The 27,248-nt window shown below is 33.2% G+C and overlaps 1 protein-coding gene across 10 annotated transcripts in view; it reads right to left on the bottom strand.

Moving 5' to 3' along the window:
- LOC127712406 (uncharacterized) overlaps nucleotides 1–27,248 on the bottom strand; it is a 113,716-nt gene that overhangs the window by 54,240 nt on the left and 32,228 nt on the right. For all 10 annotated transcript variants that reach the window (XM_052218814.1, XM_052218816.1, XM_052218817.1 and 7 more), the window contains one exon: nucleotides 25,875–26,198. In XM_052218814.1, the coding sequence (XP_052074774.1) occupies nucleotides 25,875–26,198 (324 nt within the window). The remainder of the gene's footprint in view (nucleotides 1–25,874; nucleotides 26,199–27,248) is intronic.

Genomic DNA, 27,248 nt, shown 5'->3' with positions numbered 1-27,248 from the left:
TACACAATGCTTATTACCACAAAATACAGATCAAGTTTGAATTTTGGGGTGTCACTTTTACTGTTCTAGAGTTATGCCCCTTTACAAATGGAAAAGTTGCTGAATTTTTCGTTTCCGTTCTCTAACTTAAATTTGCCTCAACCAAATGTTATGAAACTTATACACAATACTTATTACCACAAAACTCAGATCAAGTACAAATTTTGGTAGCGTCACTTTAACCGTTCTTGAGTTATTCCCTCTATAACTTTATATGATATGCAAGCGGGGGCATCATCTGTGTCCTATGGACACATTCCCCATTTTTTTTTCTTGCAATTGGGTACCAAAGTCAATCTCTTATTTTTTTACCCTGAACAACAAAAACATATTTTTTTTTATAGTCAGTCACAAACAGATTGTTAGATCTATATACAGTCAGGGGTACTACTTGTACAAGTAATCTTTATAAATTTACTTGAAGAAGTAAATAAAATATATACTTATATATTATAAGTTAATTATAATGTTTGAATGTTTGCTCCTTGCCCTTGGAGGCTTGTAAATGAGCAGTGTTCTGAGGATAACAGACAAATGAGATTTTCATTGTCCATGAAATTACACTTAAATGATTAGTAAAGACATCTGAAAAGAACAGACAATTCAAAATTCTGTTAGAGCAAAGAAGTTCTAAGAATTCAAGAAAAGAAGATAGGATGACTTTTTTACTTGTATAAGTAAAAAAATCTGAATGTCTAAAGGACATAATTAGGCCAAAAAATAATTTACCTATACAAGTAAATAAAATACACTTGTATAAGTATCCTACAAATTTACTTATACAAGTATATTAATATTTGCTTCTTCAAGTAAATAAAAATTACTTGTACAAGTAGTACCCCTGACTGATATATGAGTGTGGGTAGTACTCAATCATTGCCATATTGCCATTGGGTTGTGAAGTGGTGGGTCGACATGACTGGTACTTGCGAGTGGGTGTTGTACTCAATCATTGGGTGGGGAAATATTTGGTACATGTGAGTGCGAGAAATTTTAATTTCACAGTATGGCATGTATATTACACAGGTAAAATAGCTACGGACGTTTTACGGACGTTTTGAAATACGTCCGTAAAACTTCCGTATAACGGACGTTTTACGGGAAAATAGTACCACGTCCGTAAAACGGATCTTACGTATTACGGACGTTCTAACACATCCGTTTTACGTACGTTTTAGATAACGTCCGTATTACGGCTGTAAAAGCACATGTTTTATTTTCATTAAAAAAACCTTGTAAAATATTTGCCTTTTAAATTTCTTTCACTTTAAATTTAAGAAATTGATATATTAACGTAAAAAAAAGGTTTAAAAGAAAATATCACGATTTTATTTAAAATAAAGGTTCATGTTTTTGACATTCCATCCTCAATTAAGGGTATACTGTCCTGCAAATTTAGAATGAACCTGTCTTATTCGTGTTTGTGTAATTGGTTTGCTGTCTTGTATTAAAGGTGTCTGCATGATGTATCTATGAACAAAAAAAGGTCATATATACATCGAGCGAACTCGCATGATCTTCACAAGTGTTTTTCAGAGTATTTCTATACGTGTATCACATATTGTAAATATTGTACAATCAAGAAATACACGTAAAGTGTACTTAGATTTGATACATATCACATTAATAAGTAAACTTTTTTGGATTCGAGCGTCACTGATGATTCTTTTGTAGACGAAACGCACATCTGGCGCAAATAAAAATAAACCAATCCTGGTATCTATTATGAGTGTATGAACATAGACATGTACTTTGTATATGTAAATATCTACATTACGCAACGGAAAGATTTACATAGTTGAGACAGCGACCCAATGACAAAAAAAAACCCAACAAAAAACAAACAACATACAAAGGGTTATATATTGTTGTCTTTGACAATTAATATGTGTCTATCTCGTATATCTCACAAGTCTATACAAGTTTTAAAAGATTAAACAGACACAACCAGACGAGTTGTCAACAACAAATACTCAAAATTGAATATGACAAAATTGTCAAACAACCACGTACTATGTTTCTTGGCTATGACAGTTAAAATGAATATGTGGAAGGGTTAACTGGCCTTATGATTCATGCAAAAGAAGAAAATACAAAAAAAAAATATTTTTGTATTACATTCCCAGCAAACACTAATTAATGAGAAATGAGAATAAGTTTCAATTGGTGCTGTAGAAAGATCTTGTTGGTAGACTTTGTATTATAAAAATTGCTAAGTATATTTCATAGTGTATTCTAAATTTTAAGATTATGTATTTTGTTAAATGAAGTGTTGACATTGACTTCTTGTATTCAAAATACTAACATATATGCATATTTGATACATCCGATCACTTTAAAACAAATTATTTATTACAAGTGTATATCATTTATTTCAAGTCCTAACATAAGAAGACATTTTACAAAGTTACATTTGGGACCTGGAAACTTTCTTGAATAGCATGTTATACATATATACATCATTTTTTTTTAATCCAACCATCATAAAATATTTCAAATTTTTCTCTGATTTTTTACAAAAATTAAAAATGTCCGTTACTTTTACCTGCAACTTAACAAACACCTTTTTTTTCGTTGTAAACTTTGAATAATATTGTAACTATAAATATCTTATATTTCACTTAATTCCCTTTCCTTCTTTCAAAAGAATAAAAAGATTTTGACATATTAATATTAAAACAATTTTGAGTAGCATTTGACACCAATATCTCAACTTTTTTGAAAATGAAATATTAGCTCAAGAAGATGCTTCTGACAGATTTGTTCAACAAAAACTGAGTTTTTAATCACAATTACTGTCTAAATTTAACAACAACCAGATGCTCCGAAGGGCACAGCTTGATACGACCGCAGAGGTCGAACCCTGAACAGTTGGGGCAAGTATGGACACAACATTCAAGCTTGATACAGCTCTGAATTTGGATTGTGATTAAATAGTTGACACAGGATAGTTTTCTATCACAGAATGAATGTGGTCTAAGAACTTAAAAATTTTAAATTGAACATTTACTTATTATGGTCCAATATCCAAAATCTAAATACATGGATAGATTCAGCATATCAAAGAACCCCCAAGAATTCAATTTTTGAAGAAATCAAACAAAGTTCAATTTTGGACCCTTTAGTCCTCAATGTGGACCAATTTGATAACGGGGCCCAAATATCAAAAATCTAAATACATGGTTAGATTCAGCATATCAAAGAACCCCATATATTCAATTTTTGTTGAAATCAAACAAAATTTTGGACCCCGAATTGGACCAACTTGAAAACTGGGCCCATAATCAAAAATCTAAGTACATGTTTAGATTCAGCATATCAAAGAACCCCAATAATTCAGTTTTTGTTAAAATCAAACTAAGTTTAATTTTGGACCCTTTGGACCATAATGTAGACCAATTTGAAAACGGGACCAAAAATTAAGAATCTAAATACACGGTTAGATTCTGCATATCAAAGAACCCAAAAATTCAATTTATGATGAAATCAAACAAAGTTTAATTTTGGACCCTTTTGGCCCCTAATTCCTAAACAGTTGGGACCAAAACTCCTAAAATCAATCCCAACCTTCCTTTTGTGGTCATAAACCTTGTGTTTAAATTTCATAGATTTCTATTTACTTATACTATAATTACTAAAGTTATTGTGCGAAAACCAAGAAAAATGCTTATTTGGGCCCCTTTTTGGCCCCTTATTCCTAAACTGTTGGGACCAAAACTCCTAAAATCAATCCCAACCTTCCTTTTGTGGTCATAAACCTTGTGTTTAAATTTCATAGATTTCTATTTACTTATACTATAATTACTAAAGTTATTGTGCGAAAACCAAGAAAAATGCTTATTTGGGCCCCTTTTTGGCCCCTTATTCCTAAACTGTTGGGACCAAAACTTCCAAAATCAATCCCAACCTTCCTTTTGTGGTCATAAACCTTGTGTTTAAATTTCATAAATTTCTATTTACTTATACTAAAGTTATTGTGCGAAAACCAAATGTCTTCGGACGACGACGACGACGACGACGACGACGACGTGATACCAATATACGGACCACAAATATTTTTTTGCGGTCGTATAAAAATAGGTTCTTTCCTTTTATGAATATCAACACTATTTACATGAAGGTCAGAGGTCAAGGTCAGGTGATTATCATGGTAATATGCATAACACCTTCATGTAGTAATACACCTTTTCATTCATTATTTAAAAAACCATGGTGAGGAGATAAAACAGTCTTTATCTGGACAAGGTTGTATGGGAACAACAGAGTAAGAAGAAACACAATTAAACATATTTTAGGGCTCTCTCTTTGTCTAAAAGAATTACTAAAATTTAAATACTATGTGTATACTTATATTTGTGTCTCATGCTATACTGAGCTAATTCACTATTATTCATAAGTACGTAAAATAGACATAATTTAACAATCTGTATGGCAGACGCGTTACCGGGGTGAATACGGACGTTATACAGATGGGGAAAAACGGACGTTATACGGATGGGAAATAAACGGACGTTTTACGTCCGTGGTTCTAAACGTCCGTAAAACGTCCGTTTCATACGGACGTTTTACGTCCGTAGCTATTTTACCTGTGTACAAGTAGTACCCCTGACTGTATATAGATCTAACAATCTGTTTGTGACTGACTATAAAAAAAAATATGTTTTTGTTGTTCAGGGTAAAAAAATAAGAGATTGACTTTGGTACCCAATTGCAAGAAAAAAAAATGGAGAATGTGTCCATAGGACACAGATGATGCCCCCGCTTGCATATCATATAAAGTTATAGAGGGAATAACTCAAGAACGGTTAAAGTGACGCTACCAAAATTTGTACTTGATCTGAGTTTTGTGGTAATAAGTATTGTGTATAAGTTTCATAACATTTGGTTGAGGCAAATTTAAGTTAGAGAACGGAAACGAAAAATTCAGCAACTTTTCCATTTGTAAAGGGGCATAACTCTAGAACAGTAAAAGTGACACCCCAAAATTCAAACTTGATCTGTATTTTGTGGTAATAAGCATTGTGTATAAGTTTCATAACATTTGGTTGAGGCTAACTTAAAGAGGTACTAAAACGCCAAAAACATGTCTGAATAATGTTAAAGTTTGAAATAATCGTTGAAAAACACAAAAACCCCGATAAAATTTTAACTTGTAGTTATCGAGATATTTGTAAAATATTGTCTGTTCGCCATTTGCACACCTGAACGATTCAGTAAAACACGCCACTAACACCCTCTAATTCTACCCAACGGAAGTGACGCACAGTGGGTCACCCTTTTCAAATACGTGTTATACATGTATCGTATGTAAACAGATCACGGCTCACTTTGTAAAATAGCAGTTTTGATATATATCGGTCACAATTATTACATTGAGAATATTGATATACATTTATCGATATTTGATAATCGCATTAATATTTTAATCAAATGTTTATAATTAGAAATGTATTGAAAAACCAAAAGCACAAATCGACCCTTTTTTCTATAAAATATTTACATGTGCATCCTAAAGTGGCAAAATAATTATTAATCAGTTTATTGATGGTGACCGCGTAACGGTAGAACAGAAGTTGAACCATGTACGAAGTTCAATGGCGGAGAAAAGGTATTTAAAATAGGACACTCCCAACATGTGCTTCCAAAGACGACGGAGGACTTAACTTGTTGATTTGTTGTTAAATTAAACTATGGGTTTTTCTCATCTACAAAAAAAATTAAAATTTTCTTACTTACTTACTGAAGGACTTTAGTTGCAGCCAAGGCTTCCAAAACGGTCATTTTGCCGGACATTTGTATAATGTCCGGTAAAAGTCCGGCTGGGCAAAGCATGAAACGGTCATCTACTTTTTAGTTTTCAAGGCTTTAAGAGACGGTCATTTTAACATAATTCCGATCTTTTTGACCCAACGTTTTGCCTTTAACAGCCACACATTTCCGGTCATAAAAGTGACATGATCATTAAGTACTATCAATACAACCCCTACGTTAATACCTTCTCATTTTAATCAAGGCTAATTAGTTGTCAAACAGGTGAAATTTGCCTGTTCAGGTGACAGGTAAACTATTTTGAACCGGACATTGATCGGTCTATTCAAAGTTATTTTCTTACATTTCAGCGGTTTGCATCTAATTAATTTAGTCAAAAAGATTTAAATTATCAGAAATACGTTTACAAATATGATTTGATGAAAAAATTAAAAAGGTGAAAATGAAAAATCGTCATAATCACGTTGTTTGAACCTAGAGACATGTCTCTGTTTGAACTAGTACACGTGTGCCGCAGGTGTGAAATTTAATTATGCATCCTAATTTCTTCAAAAAATGCTTAAATTGTCATTGATACCTTTATCTCACGTTTATTTCGAATATTTTCTTGAAGAAATAACGTAGAAAGAGCTACTTCCACTCATTCACGCTTTGCAAACGTACACGGAATTTACGTATCCGTCTCTGGTCCACGTTTTACCATTGTCAAGATAACAACCGGTATAAAAACGAAAGTAAAGTTTTTGACAATGTTATTTTGCTCAAATAAAGAGTCTAAGGCAGATATAAGTACGCTAATGTTGCACACTTCGAATGATGCACTGCCAATTTAGCAGTTTACGCCAGAACTTCGAATTTGAATCAAAGAAAGTTTAATATAGTTTTTTTTAATGTCAATCATACACCCTATCGCTATTTAGTCCAATCCGGAAAAAACAGTCATTTAGACAACTTCCTGTTTGGGTCAACAGGCCGCAAACAAAGGTCATCAGTAACAAGCTGAGGGAGGGAAAAATTTAGACAGCGATCAATAGGAAACTTTGATAGATTATGATCCACTTTTTCCAAACTCAAATTATAGTAAAAAAAATAGGGTGTTTGAAGTATTTACGATGTTTTGAACAGGTCTCATTAAAAAGTATCATGCATGGTGCATTGTTTAAACAGGGTCCCAGATAGCTTCAACTGGATGAAAAAGTTGTGTAATTTTAGAACTTATCCGGAATGGAATAAATAGCGATTAGGTGTATTGGGATGGCCAACTCGGCAACTGATTACCATAATTGCCTTTTGTTTATTTAGTCTTAAGGGATTAAAATCGGGATAATATATAAAATGTCCGGCTGGCTAAAAATAATTTTGGAAGCCCTGGTTACAGCAGCATTTCAATATTATATAAGTTAATTCTCCAGACAATGTGAAGAATTGAGTACTGTCAGTCACAGTAATCTGCTTGACTGATTTAGCAAACACCTGAATATGTATTGACATGATTGATCAATCTATTTCCTTAAAAAGGAAATACTGGATAGACTTGTAATTAAACTATACCGGAACTTAAAAATCATACAAATTTTTTAAATGGAAATCAGTATAAGTATATATGATTGCCATAGTCCTGGACCTTATGTAAAAATATTGCTATATAAACTAATGTTATATCAGATCCCAGCATCATGATTATAGTCATACCTGTCCTGTAACTTTTAGTACGTTTACCATAGAGACATATTATACAATTGTATTCTACAAATGTATGTCTGTGTCCTAAATCACAGGCCTATTTTTATATATATATGAATATATATATATTATTTTTTTTATTAGAAAATAAGATATAGAACCTATATCGTAGAAATATAAGAGCAATAAAGTTATTAAATAAGTTGAAATATCTAAGAGCATTTAAAACTACAACAAAAACCAAGTAATTGTATATTTAAATATTTGTATATTCCTTGCAAAAACCACTGAAATAAAATCTTTAGAAAAAAGGGGTGTGCATTCCCAAATTACTTGTGTCCTAAATCCTAAATGTTATGATCACACCAATTGTTTTTAAAGATAAAAATTTAAGCATGTCAAATAAATAACCAAACAAGATAAATATTAATCCTCCCCATCACCTTTTGATCCTGGTAATTAAAACAGTCCGTACTTTGACACCTACTGATAAATAAACATCATGTAAGGTAATAAAGATCAAACAGTAGCTATTATCCCAGACCCTCCACTCAGGTAATTAATAACTTGGCCATGCAGAAATGCCACCGGTTGTTTATAAAGTGATAAACTTTTAGTTTGATAATTAACATTATTAAAAAGGTATTGCAAATACCCGGTTTTTAACTTGCAATATTGTTATTACATGGAACAGAAGCCCCTACCGTCATATCTTGTCAAGGTGTTATGCAACTTTACGTACATGTAAATATTTTTTCTCGACTCAATAATTTTTTTTAATTAATAGCTAGAATATAATACATTGACCGTCAATTTGTCTCTTTCCTACGATCAGGAACTTTGTTTTCAGTTGAAAACTCAATGTTGAATAACCCCTACCCCAGCCCCCTTTTTCTATTGAAACACATTATAAATACACTTTCCTTATGAAATATATTTTGTGGTCCTTTTGACAAACTGGTCATAATAAAGAATGAGCCTTGAAGGAGTAGCGAAATTCATTGGCAGTGCTTTTAATCAACGACCAGGAGAAAGTTCATTATTAAACAACGTTTAGATCAGCCGAAGAAGTGACCCACAGTGCGTCACTTCCAGTAGATTTGGTTTTAGTGCTGTTTCAGGAAGTAGCGTTGATTGGATTTTCCTAAGGTAAAAATAGTTGACCTTTACATGCTATTATCTCTGTAATTAGTGGAACAAATTGCATCGTTTTTTTTGCATTATTTATCAATTATTTCGAATTTTTAGATAAGAATTACTTGTTATGAATGTTTTAGTACCTCTTTAAGTTAGAGAACGGAAACGAAAAATTCAGCAATTTTTCCATTTGTAAAGTGACACCTCCAAAATTCAAACTTGATCTGAATTTTGTGTTAATAAGCATTATGTATAAGTTTCATAACATTTGGTTAAGGCAAACTAAAGTTAGAGAACATAAACGAAAAATTCAGCAATTTTTCCATTTGTAAAGGGGCATAACTCTAGAACGGTTAAAGTGACGCCACCAAAATTCAAACTTGATCTGTGTTATGTGGTAATAAGCATTATGTATAAGTTTCATAACTTGGTTGAGGCAAACTAAAGTTAGAGAACGGAAACCAACTTTGGGACGTACGTACAGACGTACGGACAGAGGTATAGACGGACAAGGGTAAAACTTAATGCCCCTCCGCTACGGCATAAAAAATCCTTTCAAATTGAAGATTTTAACACTGAATGTCGATGATGTTGAAGGATCCATTCCCTCTGCAAATCTTTTCCAGTCCGCTCTTATCGACATGACATGTATTATAGCAAAGCCCCTTTAATCATTAATGACTTTATCTGTAGGGAAGTCGCCAATGCGATTATCGTAACAAAATGATTTCCTTGGGACGGCAAAAATATCGGATTTTACACAAGTTCAATTGCTTCGAAAAAGGTGAAAAATATATTGTATAAGCAAAAAATTGATATGTAATTAAAGTTCAGACATTTATCTTTCTAAAAAATATATAAGTTTTATGGGTATTGCAGTGATTTGGTTCGATAAAAAAAATGTTTGAAGTGGAGCTGTTTTGAAAAAAATGGCCGCCGGAAAAACTGTGTGTCAAAGGTACTACTGATTTTGAAATTCATTCCGCAAGCTGTTACTCATCAGATTTTCTTCATTGATGGCTTAAAATTTTGAAGTTTTATGATCCGGTTGTCAGTCATACTTAGCGGTTGATTTTCAGTATAGATATGAAAAATCTTTGAAATAGATGTGAAAAAAAAATCGTTTACGACTTTGTAAACACCACTCACACTCGGATTCATAAATTCCAGAACTTTTACCTTCCACACGTATCCATGGTTTCACATGGAAAACAATAGCGGCTTGCGGAATTGATTGGATATTTGTATGATTTGAATTTAATATTATATAATTCTACAGCTCAGCTAAATAAATTTCTTCTGCACAATGTTTTAAATTTTAAAAACAAAATAATTTATACAATGCTTAAAGATAGTGCTATAATACCACCAGTCAAACCATTTAATAGAAGTAAAATAAATGGTTCCCTATAGGTAATCACAGTTAAAAAGCATCTTAATATGTTCCTGATGAAGGTAAATCCAGAAAAGGGCTTTGGTAGCACAAAATTTATAACGTGTTGTTTTCATTTTTTTCCAAACTGCAAAACATAAGAAATTTTTTGACGAAGCATAGAAAACAGATTCAGAAACATAGGCGGATCCAGGGGGGGGGGGGCCCTGTAGATCCCGGGCCCACCCCCCTTTCGTGGGAAAAATTTGGTTGATTAAATAGGGAATCACTGAAGCATGACTGGAGAGGGCCCCCCCTTATGAAAAGTTCTGGATCCGCCACTGAGAAATACTATATGATACAGATAAAAAAGAATTGAATACAGTGTAAAAATGAGCAAGGATATCTCCACAAAAAAGTTATTACTGGGACACACATGTATATAAGTTTACTTAAATAAATTTCTTCATTTTGTTTAAGATTTAAAACTTACTTTTAACAGTCTAGATGTTTTTGATTAACTTAAGGTTTTCCACTAGGAATGGGAACACTCTAGGGAACAACGACATGGAGAGGAACAAGTTGAGATTGCGCCCCTGGATCCAGCTTTTATTGTTGTTAGACGAGTGGACCACAGATTTTGTCGAGAGGCTGATGGGAAGGAGTTTTAGTACACAGGGCATATCTGGGATATCGACATGACATGTGTAGTAGCCAAACCCCTTTCTCTGGGATTATGCAACTGAATCATTACCATTTTAGCAATATGTATTATATGTATAAACCCAGTACAAAGGAAGTTCCACTCCATGTTTGATGTATCCCGCCTTTTCTACCAAGGGATGAATAGACGCAGGGGAGTGAAACGTAGCCTATGCTTAAAAAATTTCTGAAGGTGAAAACCGTAATAAATATTTTGCAGAAAAGCATTGTTAAGGATGTTTGTTTCAAAATAACAACTTTTTTAAAGACTGTTATAAATTGATAGTATATAAATAAAGAAACTAAAAAAGCGGAAAAAAATGAATGGTTCGGGCTGAGACTACTATATGTGTTATAGTAGTCTCAGGTTCGGGTGCTTGTTTTCGAGATATAAGCATTGAAAATTTGGCGGGAAATAATTCTCTCTAGATTTGTCTAACTTTTAACATTGGCACCTTTTTTCTTTCAAAAACGATGAAAAAATAACAAGGATTTTAAAAGATTTTCAAATATGGCTTTTTAAACTATATGTAATAAAATTATAAAAAGAAAAGTAGGGGTAAGCGGGCAAAATTTTTAATGGCAATACATGGATAAAACCAGAGGATTCCAGGAGCAAACATCCTTAAACGTTTTTGCCCGTTAAGAACCCCTACTTTTCTTTCCAGAAAAAGGTTACACGATACCGAATGACGCTACGCCACGAGTTGTTGTTCCTGCTGTTGTCGACATCCATGAAATTGACGGCAAACGTAAAACCTGATGTTTTATAATAACTTTGAACGAATTAAACAAAGAGGGTGGTAAAGGGTTATTTTGGTGCAACGTGTTTTGCCATTTTCATTTCACGTGCAGCCGTGAAAAAGATCAACGTGCAAGAAATTTTTAATTGTTCGTTCATCGTGAAATGGCAATTTTATTTCGCGTTCTTCCGTGCCGCGATACCCCCCCCCCCCCCCTTTTTGCGCCCCTCAACAAACACTTGCCCTCAGTCTGGTATTAAATAGTTGAAAGATAAATGTGTATTTATTTCAAATTTGCAAACATATATGATTTTATATTAAAAATATCTTCATTCAGTACTTGAAACGTCGCTTTCTATACGAATCATATTCAATCACAAAACAAACACTTTATATAGATGCTATTCAATTGAAAGAACAAAAAAATGGGAAAACAAAACAAAAATCACACTTATGTGAAAATTAAATAATAAATTAACCTTTTGCTTTGTATAATATATGAAATTGAGAATGGAAATGGGGATTATGTCAAAGAGACAACAACCCGACCAAAGAGCAGACAACAGCCGAAGTCCACCAATGGGTATTCATGATGCAGCGAGAAAATCCCGCACCCGGAGGTGGTCCTCAGCTGACCCCTAAATAAAATTGTGTGTTAGTTCAGTGAAAATGGACGTCACACTAAACTCCAAAACATATTTATAAATGAACTAAAATTAAAAAAACATACAAGACTAACAAAGGCCAGAGGCTCCTGACTTGGGACAGGCGCAAAAATTTCGGCGGGGTTAAACATGTTTTGTGAGATCTCAATTAAAAGTAACTTTGCATAGATGCAGAGTGTCGAGGGATTTGATGTAATACGTTATCTGACATTGATTGCTTCGTCGTCTTCCTCGCATTCTTCATAACAGACTGAGCTTTTTATTCTTGGTTGTTTTTATTTTATTTTGCAATACATTCTTATTAATGATGTATGCCGTTCCCCGATGAAATTTCGTTTTGAAAGTAGAAATCGAAATTATAGAAACGCATGATAATGTATGAAAATACGGGGAATTGAACCACAATTAGTGCAACTCCGCTAAGAAGCCTATTCGTTTTTAAATGGTCACCGAAAAACGTCGCTAGCAAAATAGAAAAAGGAAATTTATTTGGAAAAGAATACCGATAGAATTTTGCGGGGTTGGGAGGATGGGGGAACCACCGTACAAGCAGACGTATAAACTCAGACAGAAAATGGTTTGTTTGCATGGAATGAAAAAAGAAGGGTAGTTGAACTTGGCTATTTGGCCGAACAACTTTCCTTATGTTTCAAGTGTAAACTGTATTTGAAATTTATTGGACTGTACAGAAGAAGTCCGATATGGTTTCGGAAGCTTGTTTAAAATAAACTACTAGCATTGTAATCTTATAAGCACTGTCTATACAGGACAGCAACATTGGAATAAGGAGAAAAAGTTAACAAAGGCTTAAACATATGGGATGTCAACACTAAATGTGTACTCGGTTAGGACGAAATAAAATTAAATCATTCAGATCCCGTTACATTTTTTTCTTTCAATTCCATTCTGAAATAAATTATTTTCTCGAAATTTACAATCAAACGATTCATTAAAAACCTGTGGCACCACAATAAACGAATTACCTGTGCTTCGATGGAGGTAAATCCAGAAATAGTAGGGTGCCTTATGTCCAAAAAGTCCTCTAGTTAACGAGTTTAAGTTAACGGATAACACACGACTGATTTTTTTGCACATTATAGGAAAACCAATATATTTTACAATCATGATTGTCGTCGTAAGTTCCCGTGGTCACGATTTTCTAAATTTCGTGTTTTTACAGGGTACCACAAGATACCGTATTGTACGGGGAATCTTTAACAAGAAAAATAAAATTATTGCGTTCTTTGTTGGTAGTTAAAACAGTACCTATAATATAGTTTATATATTAAATATATCATATAACGAAATCGGAAAGTATTTAAGTGATTTTGATATAAGTATTTCAGCATTTTAGTAAAGGTAAAATTTTACCCGAAATTTACCCTATTTTGATCAACATTTTGGTATTGATTAAACACGGACTATCTCGTGCCATTAATCATTTTGTTGCTTACACTATTAGGTCATTAACAAGGACAGATGTCACTCAAAATATTTGTCTTTTTTGCATGTTGTGTGGTTGATTTATTTGTTGTGAATAGCCAGCTGACTTTATAGATTGTCTCTTTGTTCAGAGAAATCTGTTTTGTGTCTGTTTTTCAAAACTTTAAACTTTTTATTGAATAAATATTTTATTATAATTGTAGTATAGGAATCAAATCGGTCGGTTTTGTTTCACACCCGGAATATGGCACATCAAAAGTCTTGTATGATGTTTTCGACCTAAATCACTCTCGGTGGGAACGACAACAAAAATATACCACCGTTCGTGCAACAACAAAAAACCGGATACAACAGACAGCAACCAACGACAACCACTTAATTGCAGGCTCATGATTTTGGACAGACATATATACAGAATTTAGAGGGGTTAAACATGTTTGTGATCCTTCAACCCTCCCCTGACCTGGACCATGGTATAACAACACAGCATAAGAAAAATCTGCTGAAAAACAGTTTGAATGGCTTGACTTATCAAATCGGCACGAAGCACAAAAATAACTAAAATGAAGACAAAACGCAAAGTACCGATATAATAGTACTCGCCGTTTGGGTAGAACATGCATTTTATATTCTGATGAAAGGGATGGGTCTGGCGGCGCGATAATTTATTTTCACTTTTGTACACATTCATATCCTCAACTATCCTGCATTTCATGTTGAAGAGTGTTCATTCTCATCCTGTCTTGTGCAAAGTCAATTATTTCAGTTCATACCAGGCCAAGTAATTCATTTTCAAAATCCTCATTCCCTCCCTGTTTTCGAAATCAAATGGGTGTTCCCTTACTGAAAACTAATGAAAGGACGTCATCAATAGTCTGAGAAAAGTATATCATAAACATCATTACCGTAACAACTAGCTTTTGTTATAAATCAGGCCGTTAGTTTTTTTGAAATGAATTCTTTCATTTTTTTCATAACTGGCCTTTTTATAGCCGACCATACGGTATGAGTTTTTCACATTGTTGAAGGCTGTACGGCTGCCTATAATTGCTTGCTTCCTAATCTCCTAATTTTTATATTATACAAGTATTACATAAAATAAACACTGTCAATGTTCCATGTAAATGAGGTAAGGTCAGATGAACTCTGCCACAAAATCACGTACACCTTGTTACAATTCTATACACCAAATATATTTAACCCACTACTACCGGTATCTGAGACTGTACGGACTTGACCACTGAAACTTATCCTTATTCACTGATCCGTGAAATTAGGTCGAGGTCAGGTGAATCATGTCTGGTGGTCATGTAGACCTTGCAAGGATACCATATATTAGTAACCAAATATAGTTATCCTAGCTAGAACTCGTGATAATTGAGACATTCACATGACGAAAAAGCTATACAGTTTTTTTAGCAGTCACTTAATCATGAATATGAGGTCAATTAAGGATAATGATTATATGACGGAAACTTCGTAACACAATGGATCTATATACAAAGTATGAATCATCCAGTTCCTCTGCCCTCTGAAATATAAAGCTATACAAATAGTTTACGGTGTTCGGCAACACCGCCATCAGATTGTATTCTGTATGCCTCGCATTCTGCTACTTGCGTCGAATGCGATTTAAAAAAGAACAACTGAAATCATCTCTCTTACCTAAACATAGTCGATGGGCTTTCAACTTAACAGTAGACAATGAAACGTAATAGCTATACTACTAGCTTCGGTAATTTTTCTATGTTGTTTCACTCTTATTAAAATTATGATCTTTATTAACTCGCGTGCTCTTATATATATATATAAGCTCAAATGAGAATAACGAAATCAGAGATCTATATTTTAATTAGATTGATGTTGTTTACAAGTGTTTGTAAAATACATCGATGCTGTACAAAACTTTCTTTTTGTAGACAATCTTTAACTTCATGTCAATTGTAGGCCAATTTATGTTCGATAAGTCATGTACATTACACTTGTTATAAGTGTGTAAGGTAGAGTGATTAGCCTGCTGTTTCTAATTCTCATTTTGTTTTCATAACTTGTAACATAAACCCTCCCCCTTTTTCACCGTTTGCAGTTTGGTTTTTTTATTTCTGTAAAGCAAATATATACTCAGACCTGCTAATTCAATCAATTCTGCGTAAATATTCATCAGTTTTGGAACTAAGTACTATTTGATGTGCTTCCACGTTCACCAAAAGAAAATTGGATATTTACCCAGAAAATCATGACGAACACCTTCTATCAAAAGACGGAAAAAAAGAACATTTTGGGAGGACAACTTATAAATGTTAATATCTAAAAAAAACATCTCTAAGGATCACTTGTATTGAATCTTATGTAAAAATTCCGATTTTGGAACTTTTAAAAGGCCAAGGTCACTGTTATTTAACAGCTGAATGAAAATTGTAAATGTGCACCCTAGTAGTACAAATGTCAATCTCGAACCATATTTGGCAATAAAATTATCAAATTAGTCCTAAACATAGAAACTTTAGTTATAATGCTTTGAATTATTCGAATTTATTTTGCTATAAACGCAAATATGTAGGGGTGGCCAGCTGTCTAAACGTGACTCTACGTTTTCCTTGAAATTTTAGATTTGACCTTTGACCCAAATTTAAGAAAATCGTGACCACTGTAGACAACGACGACATCAATATTTCGACGAGGCTTGTTCTCTTCTTTCCAATGATATAAAATATAGCCGTGTGTTATTCCGTTAACCCAAATCGATCAAATTTGTTGACTGGGCACCCTACTAAAAAGCGCTTGGAACGTAAACAAGTGATAAAAGATATTTTCATTAACCTATTTATTCAAACGGCAAAAAGATTAAAAGAACAGAGTTCCAATCGCCCCCCCCCCCCCTTTTTTTCCCGCGTTGTACATATTGTATCTATCAATGGCCATTATAACTTAAACAAATTTGCTTGACACTTGGCACTGACTATCAAAATTATCCAGGACAATGCTGATATAAACCTTTGATATAAATGATATAAATTATTTAAAGATCTGGCAAAAATTGTACACGTGAGAGCGCTTACAAAATGCAATTTTCCATATAGTTAATATGTCCAAGGGGCATAACTCTTTTAAAAATAAAAACTGATTTTCAAACTTGTCAGCGACAATGCTGATATAAACCTAATATATAAATTTTACAAAAATCTGGCAATAATTGTACACGTGAGAGAGCTAACAAGACCGCGGACGGACAAACGGACGGTCGCCCGGTATTTCTATGTTCCCCACAACGCATCTCGCGGGGGACAAAAATCCGACAAGATCTTAAAATCATGATGATTTTAGAATCATATTAATTTGCACTTTGGTCTTCGGGGATGTGTGTGTTTTTTTGGTGTTTTGAGTTTGACGTGATGTACAGGTACAGCTGATAAAAAACGCACCTTTGCACAAAGTGGGGAGACAAAACGACTCACAGACGATTAGTAAAAGTGCCTTTAGGGTGAATGGCATATTGCTCACATAGGATTCGGAAAAAGCCAGAGAGTATTCGCAGTGTTATAAGGACAAGTGTTTATGTAATTAAAAGGGTTGTTATTTAATAAGCAGAAAATGTCATGTGATGACCAAGTATGGTTTGCTCCTGTCAGGGATCGAACCCACGTACTACCTCCCTCACTTAACGCGAGCACATATCCTCCAAGGCAATTACCAAGCCTGGTTTGCTCCTGTCAGGGATCGAAACCACTACCTCCCACACTTAACGTGAGCACATATCCTCCATGACATCGGGGTAGTTTCAAAAATTTACAACAGACACCTCTTAATCTATATGAACATGTTTAAAGAAAAAAAAAACTGTTCCCCTCTCACAGATTGAGAGAAATTTAATCTCGTTTTTCAATTATTGTTTAGTCTTGTATAGAAAAAAAGATGAGGTATGATTGCCAATGAGACCAACTATCCACCAAAGTTCAAATTAAGTGGATGTAACCAATTATATGCAACCGTGCTGCCTTCAACAATGATAAAACCCATATCGTATAGTCGGCTATAAATGTCCCCGACATGAAAAATATGAAACAATTCAATTTGAAGAAACTAACGGCCTTATTTATAATAAAACAATCTACGAAAAACAAATATGACAGACATGAACCAACGACAATCACTGAACAACAGTCTCCTGATTTTGCATGTTGGAGGGGTTTTGCATGTTTGTGAGCACTCAACCCTCCCCCTAACATGGGACAGTTGTGTAACATCACAACATAAGAACAAACTATACAAATCAGTTGAAAAAGGCTTACCTCATCAGATCAATACAAAGAAGAAAACCCTCAGACATAAACACAGACCGGACGTGTTAGGGTATTTATCCATCCCTCATCCCTAAGAACAAATAACACACTAAGTACAGATCTGAGAGTACACAGTAACTGACAGCTATATGTAGTTCAATGCTATAACAACTAACAAAAAAATCATGTTTCTAAGATTAAAATATCAATCAGTTCACATCCAACATCCAATGGATTTAGGATAAAGACGTCATTAACAGTCAGAGAAAAAACATGACCTTGTGCAATGCCAGAGGACCATCATCGTCCAAAAAAGGAAAATTAATAATAGGGAAAGAAAAATCATCCCTTTTGTGGAACTTTTGTGCAAAGTTTCTTGTGTAAAATTGAAATATCTGAATCTAGGAAATGACACTTATTGCTGTTAAAATTTGATTTATTTAAAGTAAATTGCTGTGGGTAAATTTCGGCAGTATACTTAGAGAATTCTTGATTATTTAACGAAAAGTATCAAAATAACAGTAAGTGTTGTTGAGTTTAGCAATTAAATGGAATTTAGACGGATCTTTACTGAGTTTGGCCATAAACTGTTATTCATAACAGTACAGGAACAAGTCAAAGGGACACAATTGGTGCCAATAGGAATACCTACAATCTGTCGATAAACCTTACTGCCGAAACGTACATAAATGTTTTCCCGGAGAAAGTTCGTGGCTGACTCATCTTATCACACCTCAAGTAAGTATATCTAGGACATTTACCTTTTTCGTTTGAGAAAAAGGCTTTACATGAGTTGCAGCAAAAACATTTGCAATTAGATTTATCAAACGACCAGTTGATTGAATAGGAAAACTTTTGTTTGATAAAATTGTGTGGAAGTGAAGTGTAAAGAATGGAAAAGTCAAAACTGTCAACCGAATCAAAAGGACTATCAAAAGCACATAATTTATCTAAACCACAAAATATTTTTTTACATTCCAAAATGGTTAATTCCACTATTTTCATATGTTTTATTACAAAAATAATTATCAGTTCTTTGATAGTAGTTTATAAGGAATTCGTTAAAGGCACTGAAATTCTAGTAGTAGAACACTAACTAAGGGCCGAGATGAAACGATATTATACGGTTTTTTTTTTTTTTTTTTGGGTGTAGTTTAGGTAGCCAATATATAGTGCGGACCTTCAAATGTTCAGGAGAGGCCTTAAGCTGAGCTGTGGTTGTGACATTATTATTTTCTATATGACTCTTTGTGGATCGTACGGCCTTGAATGTCATTGAATGTATAATATAATTCTTAATTTCCGTGTGGGATTTATGTCATGCATTGTATCACCACATTGTTGGCTGCTTTGTCGGCCGGTACGAACACAAAACGCTCCTGATTACTTGAATTTTGTTTTCAATCCTAGTGATGGACGTATTACTTATTCTTTTATGTATTTCTAAATTATTTTTCGAAATGTGATATGCGAATATCAACAATATTGAAACATTTATTCAAATAGGAATGAAGTGACTTTTTGTCTGATTTCTCCCGTTTACACAATTTTTTACCATAGGATGAAAGAGCAACTATAACTTGACGACACTCTTCTCAATTTATTTTCGACGGTGGACGATATTCGGCATTTTAAACAAAAATATTAATCCTTTGAGAGTGGAAAGTAACCAAGACCATATGATATACTATGTTTAAGTCTGTGGTATTCTCATGATACATATAGCAAATACATATTTTAAACTTGCATATTTGGAAAAGAAAAGATATATGTAAAAAGTAAAATAACAAAATACCGAACTCCAAGGAAAACTCAAAACGGAAAGTCCCTTAACAAATGGCAAAATCAAAATCAAACGAATGGAAAACAACTGTTATATTCCTGACTTGGTACAGACATTTTCCTAGTTAGAAACTGGTGGATTGAACCTGATATTACAGCTAATTAAACCTCTCACTTATATGACAGTGGCGTAAAATTCCTTGTATTGACAAAAATGTGTGACCAAAGCAAACAGACAATAATAGGTAAAAATGTCCAAAATTGGGTATAGCAATCAATATTGTGTTATTATCTTAATCACTATAAAAACAAACAAATATGTCAACTAAAAAAACCAAAATGGCATGTAAACACACTATAGACAAAGCACATAGCTAACGCGACGTTTACCTTAAGGATGTTCGCTACTTCTTTTCAAAATAACAAGCTCTATAAAAGATTTATATAAATTAATAGTATATAAATAACGGAACTAAAGAAGCAGAAAAAAAATGAAGGGTCTGTTACCTTGTTTTCGAGATATAAGCCATTGAAAAATTTGCGGGAAATGATTCTCTCTAGATTGTTTATACCATTAACATTTGCACATTTGTTCTTTCAAAAACTTTGCAAAAAACAAGGATTTTGTAAGATTTTCAAATATGGCTTTTTAAACTATATGCTATAAAATTATGAAAAGAAAAGAAGGGGTTACCGGGCAAAATATTTATCAGCACTACATGGATAAAACTAGAGGACTCCGAGTATCTGACACTATATCAAAAACAGGAGTAGCAAACTTCCTTAATATAAAACTGAATAAAACTGTACGTGTATGAATCTTTTAAATCTAAAACGATTTTCATACTGAACTGACATGATAAAACAAAACGATGTTCAAACTGAACTGGACTGAATTATACATATAGCGACTTTAAAGGAGGATAAAAAATGTATAGTCAAAGTCAAGGCAAAAAAAAACTTGATAAAACAAAATCAACAGTCTACAAAACACAAAAAGAAAAGTAAAGACTGAGCAACACAAACCCCGCCACAAAGCGAAGGCGATCTCAGGTGCTCCAGAAGGGTAAGCATATCCTGCTCCACATGTGAAAACAGGTAACTTCTTTCATTCCTATTAATTTATATACCGTTTGCTATGGCTTTTTGCCCCTGTTAAACAAATCCCGGGTCCCAAGTATCCCTATGAAAATCATAGAAGATACAGAAAATCTGGCAGGACACACACAATTTGAATGTTGTTAAATGAATCCTTATAGGAGTTTTTGCGCCTACTGACGATTTTTTACACCAAAATATATTTTTTTCTTTGTAAAGTGTGTTGGGTCATGAATTCTTACACCAGATTCCTTAGATTCTTTATGAAACTATTGCAACAGGGTTGTTTTTGGTTTCTAGAGAACAAAACCAGTACAGTAATTTAGATGTGGTGATGCCACTTGTCCAAAAACATATTAAATAAGTGGTAAAATCGTAAAAAAAATTATTAAAAAATCCAGATTTAATGACGCATGCCATGCAGTCAAAGTTTTTAAATGGTAGAGAAGCATTACAGTTATGTCACATCATCGATCGATCAGGTATCACTCATTACCAGGGGTTGTAGTATTCACATAACTGAAAACGTTTAACTAATACGGTTAACAGATTATAACAATGTCTTTTTCCATACCTACCCTGGTATCATTCCGAGACTCCCATATCAGCCCTGGTCGCTAGTCGATGGCTCAGATGGGTCAAGGGATGACGTCATGGGCCATACGGAAAAGGGAATGGTCTAATCTATTGATCACCTATTATACAAATGCTTAAAAAAGTGAAGAAAAAACATATTATTTGGTCTGGCAGGGACAGAAATTTTTTTCCTTCGCAGACATTTTAATCGACGTTTACAAAATCAGCAGGAGTCGGTTTCACAAAAAAACTTACGACTAAGATCAGGAGTCGGTTTCACAAAAAAACTTACGACTTAGATTTATCGTAAGTATACTGAATTGTTTATGACTTACAATCAATCTTAATCGTAAGTTTTTTTTTTGTGAAACCGACTCCAGCTCCCTCGTCCGTCATTGTTAGAAACGCCACTGACGTCATTCATAACAGAGCACACTTATTGGTTGTTTGCCTGGGCAGACCTGATTTTCCTCATACAGAATTATGACTAGAACAAATCTAAGTGTATTCCATATGCAAAACATAATGTTTGCGTTACAAATATGTGATAGTACATAAAATTGAATGCACTTATTTTGTGAAAACTTCGGGTTCATATAAACAATAGTTGTTTCTACAATATTTCATGTGTGCGTCCATGTTTTTTTTATCATCATAAGCCTATATGTTTTTAACATCTTATCTTCTTTTCAAGAGTGATATTTTATCACGACAGATATTGTCATGGTTACCACTTATAATGTTGACCATGGAGACAATTTCCTATCTTGTCATTATTGCATTCTCTTGAATTCTATCAATAAGCGTATGATATATTCAATACATGGAGTTCAATACAAAATTTGCATATTATATAATTTCAGAAGGAAAATGTTTGATATTTATGAATAAAATTATTTCAAGTAAACGCTGAGAACAGAAATGAAGTAGTGTCCCTTTCCTTAATAATTTTTTGTCAAATTAATGCTTGAAATGGTTTGTTTCACAAAATAATATATATTCATTGATGCATGTCATCAGCGATGGTTTCAAGATACCGATTCATTTTACCACTGAGGTGCAATTTTAGATATTGAAGAGCCTTCTTGATTATCGTATACTTTGGCCAAAAATTTCAACATGTTTTAATACAATCAAAATATAATTCGGCGCTAAATGTTGAAGTCATTTTGATACAACATTATCAATTATACATGTGTTTGAAAATTCATCGAACGACATCACAAATCAAAATAAACTATTATGTACCAGATAGATAATATACAACTTTAGTTCAAACATAATTTTGGTCTTTCTTATGAATATCTTTCCTATATATCTTTAGATAAATACTCATAAGTTGCCAAATTCTGTTAATCTGTTCAACTTAAACTATTGTTGTCTTACACGTTGCATAAAATACGCGAGGATTATAATGTATGCATTAGTTGGATCATGGCATGATTAGGAAAATAAAAATAGATGAGGTCTTGCTTTTTAAATTTAAACTATTCATTAAAGAACAAAGACAACAATAATTGCTTACATCAACTTCATTTGAACTTTGATGGATAGTTGTCTCAATTGCAATCATATCACATCTCCTTATTTTAAATGTATTTTTAAAATATTGAAAAAAAGAAAAGTGTACGATGTGACTTTCCTTAAGGAAAAGGGACAACCACCGCGTACGAGTACAAAATCATAGTCTAAACTTCTGCAGTCTGGTATTTGGGGAAGGTGTATGTTTTACTGCTTTGTAAACAAACCCCCTTGATCAGAATGAGAACATTCATTGAATGCAGAATCCAGCCTTCAGACAGTGTAAAACACATTTCACCTATCCAGTTGTCCTTTGCGATCCTCTGTGCTAACATAACCTACTCACTTGATCATTTGCTAAATATGTTATCCTCTTAAATGTGGCTGAAATGTTTTATCACTCGAAGCACGAAGCAACTGCAAGATTTCGTGTTGCTTAGTCTTTAGGTTTCTATGTTGTGTCATCTATACTATTATTTGTCTGTTTGTCTTTTTATTTTTGGCCATGGCGTTGTCAGTTTGTTTTCGAACTATGAGTTTGACTGTCCCTCTGGTATCTTTCGTCCCTCTTTTCTAGCAGTCGAAAGCCATTTATTCGCCAGCCATAAGATCTATGGACGATCCAAATTAACAGTACGTCAGTATTTAGTGTAGTAGATACTTAACAAGCAGTTATCGATTAAGCTAGGGGATTCGAAACACTTCTTTAGCTCAATCGGTTCGGGTGCTGACTTGTAACACAGAGGTTCCGGAGGAGGCAATGTGATTTTCTAGTGAAAATCATGCTCTCCGTTTACAACAGTAGTACATCAACGATACTTGAGTAATCACTGCCTTACGATCATGACAGCACGTGTACTCGTGCGAATTGGGGCTAACCGTGTGTAAGTGGGTAGCTGTGTCAAGTATAATGGAATTATTGTAAACAGTTCTCAATCACAAAACATACTCCCCGTTATATCTAACGTATTTGAAAAAAAGGTTGCCAATCATTTTTATCTTTATCTGTCAAAATATAAACTATTACACGAGGTGCATCCGGATAAAGATCAAACCACTCATTCCAAACAGCCCTTACCAAATTGATAGATAACTGGCTTAGATATATTGATGACGGCAATTTTGTAGGAACAGTCTTTCTGAAACAAGCATTTGATCTTGTTGATCACCTCATTCTCTGCCAACTATTACATTTATACAAAATCTCAGATCATTCAGTGAAATGGTTCAAGTCATACCTCTCTAATAGAACACAAAAAGTGTGCTCAGGTAATACAGCTTCAGATATCTCATCATATGAAAATGGGGTTCCTCAAGGATCCCTTACTGTTTGTTTTATTTATAAATGACATGACTTTAGAGGCATCAAATTCAGTCATTGACATGTATTGAGATGATACAACACTTCATACCCATGGTATGAATAAGGAAGAGACAGAGAGAAAACTAAACTATGATGCCAACCCTATAAATAAATGGTGTTTAAACTACAAAATGGTAATAAATCCTTTCAAAACAACTTCTATGCTGGTTGCCACGAATTTGATAAACTAATATCAATATAAAATAGCAATAACATCTATTGAAACACAAAAGCTTATAGGTATATGCATTGACAAAAAATTAGATTGGAAATTTCAAATTGATCATGTATTTAAAAGCATAAGTTCTCGTATTGCACTGTTATCCAGAATTAAGAAATATCTACATATTAGTAGTAGAAAATTATTTTATAATGCTTATATTCTGCCATTATTTGATTTGTGTTGCTCAATACGGGGAAATTGTAAATGCAGATGGAATTCCTACTGTAAGTTTGTTTAAAGAACTAAAATGACTAAATAAAGGATGTATTTCTTATCATAAATTGATTCTTGTTCATTAAATTCTCAAAAATAAAGCACCTAATTAACTTAAAGAACTATGTTGTCCAATTATAAACCTACACAGCAGAAATTTAAGATCTTCTACAAACAATAATCTAGCGGTATTGAGGCCTAATACAAATTCGATTAAAACATCATTTACATATAGCTCCTTTTTTGTTTACTATAAATGATATGTAACAACTCTCTAACTCTTTCATGTCTTTTTAACGTTTTTGTATAATGTATTGTTTTGTTTTGTTTTTCTTGTTCTACAGACAATCATTTAGCATGAAAGTTTAATTATTTGTTCAAAAATTGTAATATCTGCAATACTTTTTCATGTTCTTCAGTATGTTTTTGTGAGGGCCTCAAGATAGATTAGTGAATGCTAATAAAGTCATCCCCTTTAAATAAAGTGATTATTATTTATTATTATTATTATTATTATTATTATTATTATTATTATTATTATTATTACACCTAGAATCAACACAAATGCAATACTTTGCTAAAACCTTACGTTACTAGAACTTTTTTTGTATTTCTTCAATCTAATCTAATTGAAAATACATCCTTGAATTACTCCCGTTCTGATATGTCGCGCATCAAGGATCTAACGAAACCCGATAGAGAGGTCAAATTTTGTGACATAGATTCACGAACTTTTTATTTGAATAACATTAATTTTTCGTCCAATCAGAATTGATCTCTTAAACGAATTGATGCGCGACATATCAGAACGGGAGCAATTCAAGGATTTGATTTTAATTAGATTGTTATTTCTTAAAATTTAATTGACATTTACACTGGGTTTTTTTTTTCACGCCTAAAACTTGTACAACTTCCATGTTTTGCATTTAGATAAAGACACATTTCCATCTAAGGAACATTTCTGCATAACTTTGGTTAAATTCCTTTCATCTATTCTTAAATAGAAATCAAAGCAGTATTTTCCATAGCGTTTCAATGTAAACTTTGATCTCTGCTGACAGCCTTTTGCATTTTCGAAATAAGCAACACTTGTTACTGGCCATCCCATGATCCATGTTTCATTGAAATCCAGTCAGAAATTTAGGGTTTACATTTAAAGATACTTAGGCATTGTGTGTGCGCAACTATATATTCAAATATTACAAGTTAGTGTACTTGGCTCATTCTACATCTATTTCAACAAATGTTTAGCTGAAACTACTTACTAATCTCATGTGCTTGGCAACTTATGTGTTCGTCCCTGCTTTCAGTGCTCGTCATTCTCTTGACAAGCTCTTGAACACAACTATTGCTTGGTTCAGATTCCTGTAAGACATCCTTAAACAAATGGAAGGTAGGATATGGTCGTTCGGTTAAGATATCCAGTAGAACCTTGTTACGTTCACGTTGTGTAGTTGGTTTGATAATTTCTTCTCTGTCCTCTATCATTAAAATACATCTGGAAATCAGGTTATCTAAAACCATCTTGTCAAGTACTGTGTTATCTAATAACTCATCATAGTAACGAGCAAGTCCGTGATATTTCTGATCTGAAATAATGGAATCTGATGTAAGACACCCACAGAATCCCTTGCATATTTATTGGATTATTATGTCTTTTATTTGTATTACTCCAGTGTGCCTGGATTAATTTCCTAAATTCTTAAAATTATTGTTGGGATAGGTAATTGAATGTTCCTTTCGATTTTTCTATATTTTCCTGTTTGTCGTAAGAGATACGGCACTGTTATTGTTAGATTTAAGTACATATTTCACATATTTTACAATAGCATGCGTTTGCTTGGATTTATTTACTGGAAGCTTTATATAATTTTTGGAATTGGTACCCATAACACACTGTCAGAATTAAAAAGAAATAGCGATTTGTCATTTCAATGAATTTTGACCATCAAATAAATAAAAGTCTTTTTTGATTGGTATGCACTAGCTCTAGTATGCTTAAATCAAATTACTAAGAACTTAATATTGTTATATTGGACTTTTAACAGTCGGACGAAACATTTATACGCCTAATGGTGTTCTGAGGCATATTTTTTCTATTGTATGAAAATAAGAAGAGGTGGTATGATTGCGAATTAATCAACTCTCCACCAGACACTGAATGACGTAGAAAGTATAGGTCACTGTAATGACGTTACGCACGTTATTGCGTTAAAGTGTCGAAATCATGCACACCACAACGATTAGAAGTTCTGAAGAAAAAAAACATAACAGATAAGATATATGATCTTTACATCTTGAGACTCAGTAGGTATCAGCGTTTCTAAAAATCTGTAAAACTAGATCTCATATTTTATTAATGGTTTCCAATACAGACAACTATTACAAGAACGTCAAAATTTGGCGTGTCAGACGTAACGGAGTATACGTATAATAATCTTAACATGCGTTTTTGCACACTTCATGAGAATATGAAATTCGTAAAAACTTGCAGAAATATTAATGGAATATTTTATTTATGATTTTATTAGCGAATATTTGCTGATTTATCGATCGAACTGATATTTAACAAAAAAATTAATTGTTTTCATCATGGTCAGATTCCAGAAAATGTAAATTCATGAAACTTTATGAGATTT

Source organism: Mytilus californianus, unplaced genomic scaffold (assembly GCF_021869535.1).
Source record: "Mytilus californianus isolate M0D057914Y unplaced genomic scaffold, xbMytCali1.0.p SCAF_8, whole genome shotgun sequence".
Lineage (NCBI taxonomy): Eukaryota > Metazoa > Mollusca > Bivalvia > Mytilida > Mytilidae > Mytilus > Mytilus californianus.
Note: the sequence above shows the minus strand (reverse complement) of the source record. Positions and strands in the feature narration are given on the sequence as shown.